The following is a 15,558-nucleotide window of genomic DNA, read 5'->3' on the forward strand; positions in this document are numbered from 1 at the left end:
TAAATAGTTGATTCAGGGTTTCTTACTATTAAGGCTAAATGCAACAGTTTCTGATAATTCATTTTGGTAATTTGGAATAGTGATATTTTTTACTACCCATTGAGTGGCTCCAGTAAGAAGTATTTCTTTCCAATACACTGAATTTTTATACACAGTTCTGAGTAAGTACAAAAATCCATGCCCTGCCTCTCTATGCAAACAGTTAATCAATGGGCCTTAGCAGCAGGGGAGAATCTCAGCAGGAATGAGAACATGATGCTTTGTTCTACCCTGCTAGACCAGTGTGGGACAGACACAGCACTGCTGCCACCTTGCTCTGAAACAAATTTACTAGCTCATTTCTGTCTAATGCTTTGTACAATTTCTTTTTCTGATCTAATCCCAATGCAGCCAGTGTCACATAAATCATTCTGAACAGTCCCAATTGTCAAACTCCTCGCAAGCCTCGCTGCCCCATAAAAGTGAGAGCAGGCAGTCTTTCTGTCTAGGTGCACAGCCATTCCCACATGTGTTGTGTAGCCAGGACATGGCCAAGAGCCATCAAGTCTCTTGGCTCCATCTTTTTCTACTTGTTGTCTTGATCTCTTCATTTAGACAGTAAGATCTATGGGCAGGGACTGCATTTTTTTCTTAGATGACATTATGCCAAGTAACAGGTAATAAATACCAGTGATGATAAAACTCTTTGGCTGTAATAACATTTAGACTATCACTTCTCCTTGGGGATTTTGGCCAGTATTTCCAAATACCTTTCTCTCCCCCTGCCCTTCCACTACAGTTTATCTCTCCTCACCTCATAAAAAGCACTGAGGAATTCTGTTGTGCTACCTAAAAAGGATGCAGCCTTTCTGTGGCTTGGCCACCTCTCATATCCCTTTCAAATAGGTACCATAATTGCATTTCTTTTGGGCAAAGGAGTCCTTCAAGATTACGAAGAACAGCAGGGATATGATTTTAAGGAAAGGTTTGAAAAAACTGATTTCTCTCTAGGTGTTTGATGGTGCTATCATAATCTTGTCCTTGGCACCAATGGTGGCCTCAACAGTGGCTAACGGCCCCAGCAGCCCGTGGGATGCTATCAGCCTTATCATCACACTGCGGATATGGAGAGTGAAGAGGATCATTGATGGTGAGTGGGGACTCAGTTTGTGACTCCAGGCATTACCTGGCAGCCTGGGAAAAAGAGGTTTTAAAAATACATAAAGATTGGTTGCTCCCACTGTTCCTGTCATTGTCCTTTCTCTTAAATTTTGCTAGCACTAAACAGAAGAGACTTATGACTCCCATGGAGGAGGGTAGGTCTGGAGCTCATGGCTGTATCTCCTGCTCCCTAGGAGCCTTTATAATTCATTGGGTTTTTTTCCTGTTAGGCACATTCCCATCCCCTATCCTGTGAAGTAAATGTCCTGATCTGCTTCATGTCTCTTGCCAACAGATGTCATTCCTGATTCTGCAAAATATTTGATTCCAGTCTGCTTTGCTGACACTTGCTGCACCCTCCCCATAACCATACAGCCAGCTCTGTCTTGGGACTTTATTTTCTAAGTTTGTGTCAGTAAATAAGTTTTATGTCAGATTCTGTGAGGATTTTCTTGCCCTGGGGATTCCCAGCTGGAGGTACTGTCTGCAGTACTATACATCCTGGAAAAGAAGTGTTGTTTTGCACAGACCTCTGTGGGGATGTACCAGGGGAGATGAAAAGACCCCAACAAGTCAAGGTTGCAGAGAGCAGAGTCTGTGGCTGGGCCTGGAAGCAAGGACTGAAGTGTGGGTTACTGTGTGTTCAGCAGCTTCAGGCAGCTTGAGGAAAAGAAATAAATGAATGGTCATTTTGCTCATGTACGAAAAATCAGAGTTAAGTTATTATTTTGGATTTAAATGCCCAGGAGACTGGATTCAGAGTTCAGGGGAGGTCATATCCCTCTGATGGAGGCATAAAAGGAAATTTCAGGATTTTGTGTAGCTTCAGAAAACATTAATTGCAGTATGTATTGACCAGCTTTTCTGATCAGTGTGTTTGCCATAGTTAAGAAAGTAGCAAAATTTCTGGAGCCATACAGAAAACATACTGAAAACTGGGCTGTAGCTTGAAAAGCCATAGAAGATAAATGCCCCTTTTGTTTCTTCAAAATATCTTTCTTAGTCTGCTGTGTCCATTAAGGACTTACTTCTTACCACAAAATCTAGGAATGAAATGGTTAGAGCTCTGGAATAGTTCTTTTCCTGAGAGAGATGTTCTGTTCAGGTTTAGAGGGAATTGGATTGACTCTAAAGAAAAAAATCCTCCTACCCAGCAATTCAGGAAATGTGTGGTAAACACTGGGGAAGAGCTGTACTAGCCTGGAATCTGGGAAAAGCAGGTAGCATGGATTTCTGTTCAGCTAGGCAGTTGGAGGTCTGATCAAACAATATCTAATCACTGCATTTCCCATGTTAGAAATCCTTCCCTGAAAATAGTGCTCTAGTGCTTCTTCAGTTCGAAATACTCCATTTCTCCAGATACAAGGGAAAGGGGTGATGATGTTCTTTGGCCTTGTAAAGGTTTTCTTTCTGATGAAAAACCAAATCACAGCTGGGTTGCTTTAAGTGTTATTTGTGTTTTCCAGCGTATGTCCTTCCAGTGAAAGTGGAGATGGAGATGATGATTCAGCAATATGAGAAGGCAAAAGTTATTCAAGATGAGCAGCTGGAAAGACTAACCCAGATCTGCCAAGAGCAAGGGGTAAAGTTCAGTTGTCTTTATTTACGCATATCTTGTCAAGGCAAGGCAAACAGTTCATGTACTTTGCTGCAAGCTGAGCTTTGAGAAGTTCCACTGGGACTCGTGCTGTGGGGTGACAGGTCTCAGTGTGAAGGAAGCATTAGCTGCAGCCAGGATATTGTCAGCATGGTATTTGTCAAACAGCAGTCAGCTGCCTCTGCTGCTGGGCTTGTGTTTTTGGAGGTGAGGAAAACAAATGTGAGCAACAGAAAATAAATGGTTCCAGTATATAATTTATTGAATGAGTACAGCTAGCTTGACATAGTACTAACATATAAAAGCCATTGTTGGAGACTGCAGCTTGTATTCCTGGGAAAAGGAAGTGCAGTTAAACACAAATTAATTTCCCTGCTTTAAATGCAAAAGGTGGCTTCCCTGTAGGTCAGTCAGAGACTCTTGGCAAGCTCAAAATGTTGCAGTAGAAGCTTCTAGTTCCTGGAAGCAAGTCAAGATTTAAGACTCTTCCCAGGCCCCCAAATGTTCAGTCTAGAGGTAAGGGAAGGTGAAGTTTGAAATATCTCAAGTGAATATATTTTACGTGAAAAAGGTTTAAAACCATTTTTGGGGCAATGAGCCAGGAGTTTTTTGCCATTTGTATTATGCAAATGAGTTCTTGACTAACTTGCTTTAAAGTAGAACGTAGGGATGGATGTTGAGGCTCAGGATAAGTGAGTATTGAGGTGACCATCAAACCACAACAGGATGACCCCCAGGTGATTTACTTCTTGTTTCAGCGAAATGCTAACTGTGAGATATAGTCCAAATAAATTCTGGAGATTTTTGGCTTCAACTACCACTTCTGGCTTGTGGCAGGTACTTTTGAAATACAAAACTATCAATATTTAGGTCCTCGACTGAATTTTTAGGTTTAGGTCCAGGTCTCCTGGATCTCAGTCCTGGATTCTGCGGTGAACTGCTGGTGGTGGTGGTGAGTTGCCTTGTCTGTGTGATGTATTAGGAAGAGCTGTAGACGCTGTCATTTCATAACACTGGTTTTGAGTCACTCATATTAACCATAATAATTAACCATAATAAAGTTCCAAACCTAAGGCTTGGCTTCTGCCAAAAATTAATAAGTCCCGGCTATGTAAGTGTTTTTGGTGGCAAAACTACATTCCTCTTCATAACACCTTTGTACAATGATGCTTAAAGATTTGGGTTCTGTCAAGGTTGTGAAATTGCCAGATAAATGGTATACACCCCATTTTTCAAGGGAGGGATTATCCCTTCACCAAACCCATTAAGCAAATCAGTGATTTCTTGAGTCCCAGTGCGATATTTTGTCTGTCAGACCATACTGAAGGTCTTGACAATCATAAATTGTAAAATATTTTTTTTTAGGATCTTTGCTATACATCCAGATAACACACTAAATCTCTAAGCAATTATTGGTGTTACTGTTTTATAATCTGGGTAAAGGTGGGCTCATTATCCCAGGTGGGGTTCAGGAGCAGCTCTTGCTGGTGTTCAGTCTGAGCCAGGTACTCCTGAATGTCTGACCAGAGTAGCCCTAAATCCAAGCTCTGATGGTTACAACAACCTTTACACCAAACACAGAAATACTGCACTGGGAGAGGAGTAAATCTGAGAAAACAGAGCAGGTTCTCTTGCAGCTTCCAAGTGTCCTCTGCTATGGAAAAGTACAGTCTGTAGAAAGCTGGCAGCATTATAATCCCTCTTACTGGCCTGACTTGGTGCCAAACAACTGTCTCAGCTGTATAATATCTGGTAAATGTACAAATTTGCTGCAGTTAGCAACATCAGACATTGACACGAGTACTGCATCCTTTATTTGTAAATTATTAGCTTCATAATTCAGTCAAGAACAACTTGTCAGCATTATAATATTCACATTAACGTTGTGTACAGCATCTGATGGGAAACACGGCTCCTAATGGTATTTAATGTCTAAAATTCTGCCAGGTTTTTTCTTTTTCATTTGATCATCTTTCCTGAGCTCTATAAAGGATTGTTTTTTCGTGGTGTTTCTGTGTGGTTTTCTGTTTTTGAGGGAAGGTTTGCCTGCATTAGTCTGGCTGTGCCAGGGCAGGTGGGTGTTGGGGGCTGCACTGCCCACATGGGCAGAACAGACAAGTCCCCGTGGTTCCCTGCAGCCCAGCAGTGGAGGGAGGCACTGATTCACTCTGTGCTGCACATTTTGCATTTATTTGCATTTATTCAATAGTTAGAAATGGGGCTGAGGATATTCCTGTTGGAAAGGTTTTCCAACACTTCTTTTTCTGAGATCCTGTATTCAGTTTCTTACTGCTTTGCTGCTGCTCAGGCAATTGGGATTAGAATTTTCAGCGTCTGGCATATTCTTCAGATGAAATGATCTTGAAAGTTTCAAGCAAAGTATTAATTATGTCATTAGAGGAGTTGGGAAAAAATACTAAGCCTGTTTTGCTTGGGATTTAAAACAAAAATAATTGGTGGCTGGTTCTCTGAGAAGTCCCATGCTGATTTGAAGCTGGTGCTTAATGCTAGGCAGACAAAACCAGAATTTCTGTTACAAAAATTAAAAGCAGGAAAGATACAACTTCCCTTCATCTTTTTGAATTCTCTTTGGTCAGTTGTGGGGTTTTTTGACCAGTGATGGAGTATCACATCTATAAAGTACATTTCCATTCCTGACTGACACCGGAGATGTACTTTTTTGCAAACATAGAAACTCTTTCCACATGCTGCTTTTTGGCTAGCTGTACATCTGAAAACCAGAATATATTTATAACTTTTACTTACACAGATGACCACTTTATTCTCTGTAGTACCCCACTGCAACTGTTTGAACAGTTTGCTTTTTATTTACTCTCTATTGGCCAGAAAAGAGGTTGTTAAACAGGAATGGAGCATGAGGGACTTTTAAAAATGGGTAAAGGTAAAAGGAAAAGAAGCCTCACTGCAGTCACCATCAAAAATATGCAGAGTATATTGCTGATGGTTCTGTTTTATCAGAGTAACTTAAATTGCAAAACAAAGTTCTAAAGTTTCATTAGTTACAAATTCCAGTCAGTGAAGATTGCTTTTTTCCTCTGGAATCACCTGTAAATGAATTTCCATTTCTGATAATAGATATACATACCTGATCTTTTCTGCTTAGCTTTCATAAGAGTAATTCAGCTGAACACAACCCAGCCAAGAGTATGTGTTCAGCCCTATCACACCAGAGCTCCTTTTCTGTCAGTTCCTATAGAACTGGGGTTTTCATCATTCCTAACACTGCAACAACTATGGAAGCTGTAATTTCTCTTTTTTTATCTTGGAATATAATTTGTACAACAGCTGCCAGTTTAATGACAGGGCTATTTAGCTGGTAAAATTACCTATTGGAGAAATAATGTATGCTATCCTCTTGCAATAATTTTAATTTATTTCTAACTACCAGTCATTTTCTTGGTGGATGGAAGGCAGCCAAGGTCATCCCATGTTTTATTCTACCCGTAAATCATTAGTTTGCAACTGCCTCCTGATTTTTATTGTTACCAACAATGGCTAAACTAATGGAAATAAACATTGGATTGTATCCCAGTGGCAGATGAGTTTCAGGGCAGGGCATTCTGTACAGACAACACTAATAGAATTGAGCGAAGTTATTGCTCCTGCATTAGACACAAGTAAGCTTCTGGCTAAAATGTTCATTGATCCCTCAGAAACGATGTCAATCCTACTCTGTTGTTAGACCATAAAAAGGAGAGTACTCCATGATTCACTGCTAAGTCTCTTTTTGAGTCTACATATGTATTATAAAGTATCAGCTAGGATGGGTGGCCCACTTAATAAAAACAGGCATAGAAAAGGAGATATTATCTAGAGCTTGGGGTAGGTCTGTAAATTTACCTGCTTAGAAATAATCACCTAATGCATTATTTTACTGAGGAAGTGCACAGTAGTGCCCCATAATTCTTTCTGCTTTGTTTCCTGACAAAAATATTGCCAGGTTTGTGCTGCATGTAACAGATTTTGAAAATGGTAAGTTTAAATTTGCCATTGATGAACTTTCTCTTCATGCTAGTCAATCTAGTTACTTATTCCTCTCTAAAGCATACTCTATCTCCCTTTTTCTTGGTAGTAAATGTATTTTCACATCAGCCACACGTGTTGCACCTGTGTTGCTGAGCTTCATTGTAGTGGGATGTACCCAGATAGTTCTTAGAGGTGCAAAGTGACAGTACACAAACATGGAATGTGCAGACTTCCTGTGAAATACAAGAACAAACATTTTCATTGTGAGAATGGACAAGCACTGGACCATCTTGCCAGGAAGGTGGTGCTGTGTACACACAGCCTGGAGATAATCAAAATTGCAGAGGACAGGCTTTCAGCAACCTGAGCTAAATGGAGCTGCTTTAAGCAAGGGATTGGACTAGATGGCCCTCCCAGTTCCATTTCAGCTTAGATTATGCTGGGATTTTATGAAGTTTACAAAAATACTTCTTCCATTACAAAATATGTTGGCACTTATTGGTAAATACCCACTAGAAGTTACCAAAGTATGTGTAATTGTAAAGAACATGAATGTCATAGGTGTCCTGGTAAGTAAAGTCAGTAGCAGCTTCAAGTGGACCAATGCTGTGTTTGTAACTGCCATGAGTTAGGAGGTGGTTTACCTTTGTCTCCTTGGTCACAAGCTATCTTCCACACAAGCATTTTTTTGCTCACTGGCTCTGTGAGATTTGTAAGGTTCTTGCACAGAGCTGATACCTATGATTTAATTTAAACAAATCAAAGCATGTGTTTTTTAAGTTTATATGCCTTTTTTTGGTCCTCTGATGATACGTGTAATACGCTTCTGCCCTACAGGCTGAGGGAAGGATGGTGTACCTGGAAATACAAACTGTGGTTTCCTCAGTGCAGCTCTGCTGGTCCAGGTGTACACAGATCACTACATCAGCTCCTACTGCAAATAGAAATTTCATGTGTTACCTTGGCCCAGAATTTTAACTTAAAAGCGCTTATATTTTATACCTCCTAATGATTTATTTTAGCTGCTCTGGGCTGCCTGAATGCAGTCAGAGCAATCTCATTAGTTCTTGTACACATTAGAACTGCCTGAGGTCAGTGTGCAATAGAATCTTCAATAGGTAGAAGCACCTACAGCCTAATGTGCTCATGCAGCCTCTCGTGGCATTTCACCTGTAAGGAACGTGCCCTTAGACTTAGCCTTTGTTTTGGGGGGTTGCTTTGAGTGGCTGACACTTATTCCAGCATCTGCAGGATCCTGGCATTAATTGTCAGGAAACAGTTCCTAACAAACCAATCTCTGGAGATTCGTGCCTTTTACTATCAAAAATTCTGTTTCTTGTCTGTGCCAGGGGGCCATTGGTACCCGGGTTCGGTGTCTGTGACAGGGCGACAGCAGTTCCCGGTCTGGTGTGTGTGACACGGTGACGCTGGAGCCCGGTCCGCTGCCTGTGACGGTGTCCCCGTGCCCGCCGTGTCCCTGTGCCCACCGTGCCCACCGTGTCCCTGTGCCCCCGTGTCCCCCCGTGCCCGCCGTGTCCCTGTGCCCGCCGTGTCCCCCCGTGCCCGCCGTGTCCCCCCGTGCCCGCCGTGTCCCCCCGTGCCCGCCGTGTCCCCCCGTGCCCGCCGTGTCCCCCCGTGCCCGCCGTGTCCCTGTGCCCGCCGTGTCCCTGTGTCCCCATGTCCCCCCGTGTCCCCCCGTGCCCGCCGTGTCCCTGTGCCCCCGTGTCCCGCCGTGTCCCTGTGCCCCCGTGCCCACCGTGTCCCTGTGCCCCCGTGTCCCCCCGTGCCCGCCGTGTCCCCGTGCCCGCCGTGTCCCTGTGTCCCCGTGTCTCCCCTTGCCCGCCGTGTCCCTGTGTCCCCGTGTCTCCCCTTGCCCGCCGTGTCCCTGTGCCCCCGTGTCCCGCCGTGTCCCCGCGGTGTCCCCGCGGCCGGTGGCGCGGCTGCAGTTCCCGCTGCGCTCGGCAGGTGGCAGCAGAGCCGCGCCGCGGGCCGTGTCCCCGCTGGGGACGGGAACTGAGCGCGGTCACACACAAAATTCACGGACTGTGCCCGGAAAAGCTGCCCGGCCGTGGGGACCTTAAGGACTGGCAATAACCTGTCCTGTTTGGAAATGCTCCTTTATCCCCGGGACCTGTGAGTGGGCAACAGGAGTCTGGGCTCTCCCCCGTTTTTGCTGTGGGCTCCTTCTTCACGCCTGTATAATGCAGCGATGCATTCAGGCTCTGATTGTTACAATGCTCAGCAAATCTTTGTAAATGCTTAAATTGGATCTGATGCAGACATAGTTATTGAGCTGACTTTTAGCTAGTTCTGGTTGGTTTAAAAAATACCTGCCAATTTTTTTTGTCTTCCATGAAAAAAAGGAAATCATACCATACCTCTAGGCCAGAATTAAGCATTTTTAATAACAGTTATTTCTTTTTCTGACACATGTGAATGTTTTTGAAGGCTGAAATGTAGAAAAACATAAATTATATTTGAGCTAGACGACATGAAAAAAAATCTCCAAATTTATTTTTTGCCTAACATGTTTGAGTGCATTTCTTCCATTAAACAAAGGGAGCATCTGAAAAGGTATCTTTTTCCTTTTAAAGGTGGAATGTAAGGTATTCCTTGTGATTCCTTGATTTTTTTCAAGTCAAGGATAAAGCCAGAAATTGCCTATTATACTAGCACAAGCACCTTGAGCCTCAGGATGCTTCAGGCTGGCTGGGAACCAGTGCTAGTTCTTCCTAGCAATAGGTTAACACAATAGCAACCTGCAGGAATCTGGAGGCTTCATTGCAGGAAATCAGGGATCAGGGCAGTATTTTGACATTTGCTAATTGCACCTGACTCCTGACTGCCACTGCCAAAAGACCTTTGGTGAAAAGTAGTGATCACTTGCAGCCAGCTGTTTGCAGCTGCCAGGCCTCTGTGCACTGAATTGCAGAGGGAGGAAAAGCTGTGTGCTTTGTTAGAGCTCTGGTTAGCTTTGAATGGGATCTGGAAAGCTTGAACTGCCCTTTGGCTTTCTAGATTTGAATTTTGCAATGAGCCTTCCAGTTACTGTAGTTCCCATGCAGATGCTCTGGAAAGCAGATAGTGGCCAGGTGTGGCAAACTGGAATCCCTTTTTCTTTCCTAAACCTGTGGAAATTCTGTCTGGTTTCCCCTCCCTGGTGTTTGCACCACGTCTGACTGCAATGGAACGAACAGGGTGTGGTGATGGGTTCCAAAATCTGCCAGTGAGGCAGATCTGAGTCACATCTGAGGGGCAAAAGGCACAGGCAGATGCACTCAGCCAAGGCTGTTCCACAGCACTTTTCCAGCATGGAGGTGCCAACTCCCTGTGTGCTATGAGTGTGGAGTGGCAGCTGCTGTGTCCTCCTGCTCTTCAGGCCCTGAACCAGTAGAGGCCCAGCAGTGCCACATTTGAATTTGCCTGAGTTTGCCTGTTACTCACCTCATTTGTGTTTCTCTCTCAGACTCTAGAATTAGACATGACTTGGTCACGGCTGTACTACTGATTTTAGAGTTGCTCTGTTAAAGAGAAACTCTTCTGTGCAGCCCCACAGCTGTGCTGTGTGGCACAGGGAGTTTTGTCCTGCTTATATAAGGGTTTAAAGAGTCTCTGCAGCCTCTCCAAAAAAAACCATTTTCCTTCTTGCATTGTGGAAGATGTGTGGCCATCGAAAACAAGAGAAATCTGCTGTATCCCTCAGTCAGGTTGTACCTGGTAGCTTCTTTTTGTCAGGTGTCTGCTTTATAACACTAGTCATGAGCAAATCTCCTTGTGGCTGCAGAAATTAATTAACAAGTTTGAGAGGAATGGCCAGAAAAGTGGTAAGCTTCCCCAGGGGTTTTTGCACACTGCTGAGTACAGAAGATTTCAAGTCAGAAGAGGACTGTAGTATCCTCCCCTTGTCTAGTCAGTGAGGGAGGAACATTCTGGGTCCTGCTCAGAGAACCTCGCCTCCACTGGAAGCCTCATTGCAAACTAATTAGGTATATTTGTCATGAACCTAAATGCCTGTTAAAAGTGGTCTCTTTCTATAAAGGTTACATGAGGTTGGGCAGTAAGACTTGTTAAAATTGTCCAAAATTTTACCTTCAGGAGACAGCTGTGCAAAATAGAAGACCAGCATGAGGCAGTTTTTGTCTTTAGATTATGTGAGAAGTGATACAGCTCACATAGACCCTGGGGGAGCACCAGCAGCTTGGACTCATGTCCTGGCTCAACCACACTATTTGTTTTACCAGACTGTAGTGTTTAGTGATGAATAACAGGTCCCCAACTGTAGCATATAAACATCTGGCTGTGCTCACATGACATCAGTTTGTGGTGTTGTTTTTATCTCTAGTTTGAAATCAGGCAGCTGAGGGCCCACCTTGCTCAGCAGGATTTGGACCTGGCTGCAGAGAGAGAGGCTGCACTGCAGGTCCCACACGTGCTGAACAAACAGAGCAGCAAGAGGTACAAGGTGGTGGCCACTGAAGACTCGGATGACGAAGCCACTGAGAACATCACTGAGCTGCGACCTGCACGAGGTGAGTGCTGCCTCTGCACAGCTGATCCCTCCACAGTGGGATCCCACTGAACCTTCACTCCTGCAGGGATTGATTGCTTGCCTGCAGGCTGCAGCTTCCCACTGCTGCAGAGAGGCTGCATCTGCTCTGAAGTGGCAGGAGCTGTTGTAATTGGGAGCAGGTTCTAAACAGAGCCAGAGAAGTGACAGGGGAAGAAAATGGCTCTGATGTACCTTCCCAATGTCCTCATGATTACATCCATCAAACACTTGAGAAGCAACAGCCAAATGAAAGTTGGCCAAAGGATAATCACTCAGAGGTAAAAGCAGGGAAATTGGGAAAAACATTGAAAAACAGTTTTGGTCTTTGGCCACTTGGATTTCTGTGGTTTGGAGAGGACTCCTGCATCAGCTGTGGGCCTTGCCTTGAGGCTGTGCTCTCACCAGTTCCCTAAAGCTGCCAGTGTTGGGCAGGGCAGCACTGGTGCCAGGGAAGGAGGGAAGTGCAGTGTGGGCATCCTGCTTACATGTCTGAGTGCCGCGTGGCCATGGTGAGGAGCACTCTGCTGCCTCAGGGTGTCTGCTGGGCAGCTCAGTGGTTCAGGCAGATAACAACAGTTAAATTTACTTGGATCAGATTTTATTATGTAAGTGCTAGACCTGAATTTTTTTCTGGAAAAGACAAAGCTCCTTTCCTGTGATCCACCAGCCCTTCCAGTGGAGTGCAGAATGTCTCCTGGTTTAATGTAATATTCCAGAGGAGACACTCTGGAATGTTTTAGTGGTATGTTAGTCTTCCTTGGGCATCTTAGCTTAATTATTCTGAATCAGTTAGAATTAGAAATTTGCATAGTATCTTTATATTGGTCAAACTCCTTAGAATTCAAGGCACTGATGCTCTATAAAAGCTGTTAAAATTTTCAAATTATAATCCTTTCTTTTACAGAGTAGTGAAAGCATGTAGAAATTGTTTTGGATTTTTCCTCTTTATAATATCTAAGTACTAACTACAGTAAAGTCATTAATTATTCCTGATATGAAATTGTATTTAAAAGCAGAGAGTTGAGCAGACTGACCCCTAAAATGCATTTCCCTCTTTTTTTAGTGTTTCAGAGGTTTCCCTGGTGGTTATATTATAATTTATGCATGTATTCCTTGCGGGTTACATTTGGAGCTGAAGAGTGTTGCACACATTGTAAGGAAGCTTGCTGAAATTTTAGTGCTGTGGAGGTTGATCTAAAAATTCTTCTGTCTAAGGTATTCATTCCAACATCCAGGTTAACAAAATTAGTTGTTATTCATGTCTTCCTGTAAAATGCAGCACACATTTGCAACAAAGTAGATACCCAATCTTCTGGATTGATTTCTGCACTTAGGTTACATGATTAGAGGGATTTTTGATTTTCACTGATAAAAAGTCATTCAGCAAATAAGAGAACATGGATTGGTTCACATATTGGGTAAGGTGCAGTTATGTTATATTTAAACATTTATACTGAGTATGCAGAATAAGCTTCCAATTCCTGGAGATCATCCAAAAGTACCAGAGGAAATGTTTCTTGTGCACTGTATTATATATTGCATACAGTGTTTTTGTAGATGCATTGAGTGCTTGTTGTCAGAACCTAAATGAGGGTGACTGTATTTGAACAAGTAATTTCTGTGGAATGGGGCAGGAGCTGGACAGAAGTTGTTCCCTGTGTTTTTACGGCGAGGGCCAGCAGTCTGTGGTAGTCTGTCATCACATGGGGCTGCCAGCACAGGGCCCAGCTCAGACTGCATGAGACACCACACACCAGCAGTGGTGTTCAGTGTGCACAGTCCAGGGGATTTCACATGGCATTTCCAGGATTATTTTGCAGTGCTGGTTTAGGGGATTGCTCCTGTGTAACCTGGAAATCTCAGTTCACAGCTGGAGAAGGCAGTTACCTGTGGGCAATAAGAATTCTGGGCCAGCTCTGCCTCATTCTTTTCCCTCCCCACCCAACTGGGGCTTTCTTCTCCAGCACCAACTCTTACTCATAGTGGTAGGCTGGCAGTTGCTGCAGTGGCTTTCAGCATCCTCCCTTTGCCATGCTGGCAGTATCTTCTTGTTGTGCACCCTCCTGAGCAGTGCAGGTATCAGCCAGCACCACCTGGGCTGTGCCAGGTGAAAGCAGGGCACAGCTGAAGGTGACTCCATGTCCTCTGTGTGGGAAGGGCATATGCAGTTGGTGTGGGATCTCCCATCTCCCCACCTGCTCAGGCATGTGAAATACTCAGAGATGTGGCACAGACAGACAATTCTTTATCCTCCTGCCTATCCTGCAGTCACATTTGCCGTGCTGCCTTCAGGGCTTCCCATACCATTTTCTCTGCCTGGAACTTTACCCACCCATGTCTTAACAGCTGACCTTTGGGACAAGGGTTATATTTTGCAAGTTCCCCTGTATGTCAGACCACATCAGGGATTGCTTTGCAACCATTTTCTCTATGCTGTGTTTTTCCTCCTTAAAGATTCTGGAGTGAGGACTGCAGCTAATCATTCTGAGTGCCACTTTGCACTTGTGAGCTCTGGAACATACCTGCCATGGTCTATTGCACTGCAAGGGAGAGGAGAAATGAGGGACCAGGTCACTTCCACTGTCGAGAAGAAAGCAGCAGTTCAGAGCCACGATTCAGCTGTTTGGCAGAATAGGCTCTGATGTGCTGTTGTTTTATGCTCTGGCAGAACATTAGCCCTACATGCAACACCTGAGGCTGGGGGATGGAATGGAATGCATGTGTTTTTGCCAAATGAAACTTTGTCAGCCTTCAAAAAAATCACTGTCTTCAGAGAGCTCTGAATTCTGCCAAACCAGCAGGCTTGAATTGGCTAGAGAACATACTGCATGAGAAAATGGGATATTCCATCTCAGGCTAATCTTATTTCCCCCATCTATATTGAACAATGGAAACATTCAGTGCAGAATTCTTCACCATGAAGAGCTGATGGAATAAGAAAGCATTGAGACTTTTTACTCATTTCCCTACCTTGAAGTTTTATGGGACAGTGCATAAGGTAAAGCTCCTCAGGGACAGCTGTAGTTTGTCCTCTGGTATTTACAGAGGATTTTGTGCAGCCATTTACTACAGCTTTCAGTAAAGTAAGTCGGGTAACCCCAGTTATATACCCACCCACATGGTATGTGCAGCACCTCAGGGAATTTGTGTAGGGACACACAGTGACCTGCACCAGGAGAGCTCTGTGTGTGCTGGCTGATTTGGGAGTTTTCAATTGCATTGTTTTCCCCCAGATTTTCCTTCAGGAGATCTCATTCTCTTTGTATGTAAAGTGCCTTAATTGCAGGTACAAGACTGGGAGAAGCAAGAGCTCTGGTCAGATGGACAATGGGCTCTGAAAGTCCCATAACTCCCCATGTAACATTTCATGCCTCCTCCCAAAGGCCATTTACCTCCTGTGGTAATTCTGGGAACAATGAGCTGGTTGCTGCCTCACACTTCTCCTGAGAGCAGTTCACCAAGAGATGTCCTGACACAGTCAGAATAACTCAGTGGAAAGTGTATGGAGGATATATGGCATTTCCTAATTAATATGGTAAAGAAGCAGGAGGTTTTTTCACCTTCAATTTGCTTTGAATTGGGGTTTTATTTCTCTTGCCAAGCATTTTATCTCCAGAGCAGACAAATATGAAGGCTGAAACAGTTTTCAGCCTGCAAGTCAAAGGGTACCAATATCAACAGCAGAAAACAAATAGATCCCAGAGAAGGGCAGGGCTGGAGGAGCTGCAGACCCAGGGCAGAGCTCTGACATTTGCTGCACTCTCAGAGCACTTCAGCTCTGTTTGTGAAGAGCTTGGGCTGAAAGCTGCTGTGAGTGCACGGCAGCATCGCTAATGATGTTCAGGACCATTGTGGTCAGCCTTTCTCTGAGAGCAGGGAAATTCCCTGAGTGCTCCTTTTTTTCTTCCCAGAGATGGTTGCCATTTCACATCACGGCAAATATCATCTTGTCTATTAATCTGTAAATTATAAAGGAAGTTCTAAATTATAAAGGACTTCTTACCCCGTACAGCATGTAACTGGTCATGGTGAGAATAGCAGCTAATGTTTTCTTGTTCTGCACAAATCATTTTTAGTGTTTGGTATACAAAGTTCCAGGCTTCAGGGAATGCCAGGTTCACAGTGCCCCCTTTAGCCATTAATACTTCCTTCCAAAATTTATTATTCTTTAATCTCTCCCATAACATATGAATTAGAGTCCCTAGTGGAAATTCCTCATTTTCCTGCATATATCATTTCAGTTTTTGAAATTCTACAGTACTGCCATATTGTAAGATTAATATAC

At 43.8% G+C, this 15,558-nt stretch overlaps 1 protein-coding gene across 4 annotated transcripts in view; it reads left to right on the forward strand.

The window, feature by feature from the left end:
* TMEM266 (transmembrane protein 266) overlaps positions 1 to 15,558 on the forward strand; it is an 85,784-nt gene that overhangs the window by 54,904 nt on the left and 15,322 nt on the right. For all 4 annotated transcript variants that reach the window (XM_088063366.1, XM_005521398.3, XM_088063367.1 and 1 more), the window contains 3 exons: positions 991 to 1,129; positions 2,607 to 2,722; positions 11,067 to 11,253. In XM_088063366.1, coding sequence (XP_087919492.1) covers positions 991 to 1,129; positions 2,607 to 2,722; positions 11,067 to 11,253 — 442 coding nt within the window. The remainder of the gene's footprint in view (positions 1 to 990; positions 1,130 to 2,606; positions 2,723 to 11,066; positions 11,254 to 15,558) is intronic.

The sequence above is a fragment of the Pseudopodoces humilis genome, chromosome 16, assembly GCF_049639895.1.
Source record: "Pseudopodoces humilis isolate 2021_Gansu_Grassland_sample_001 chromosome 16, ASM4963989v1, whole genome shotgun sequence".
Classification (NCBI taxonomy): Eukaryota; Metazoa; Chordata; class Aves; order Passeriformes; family Paridae; genus Pseudopodoces; species Pseudopodoces humilis.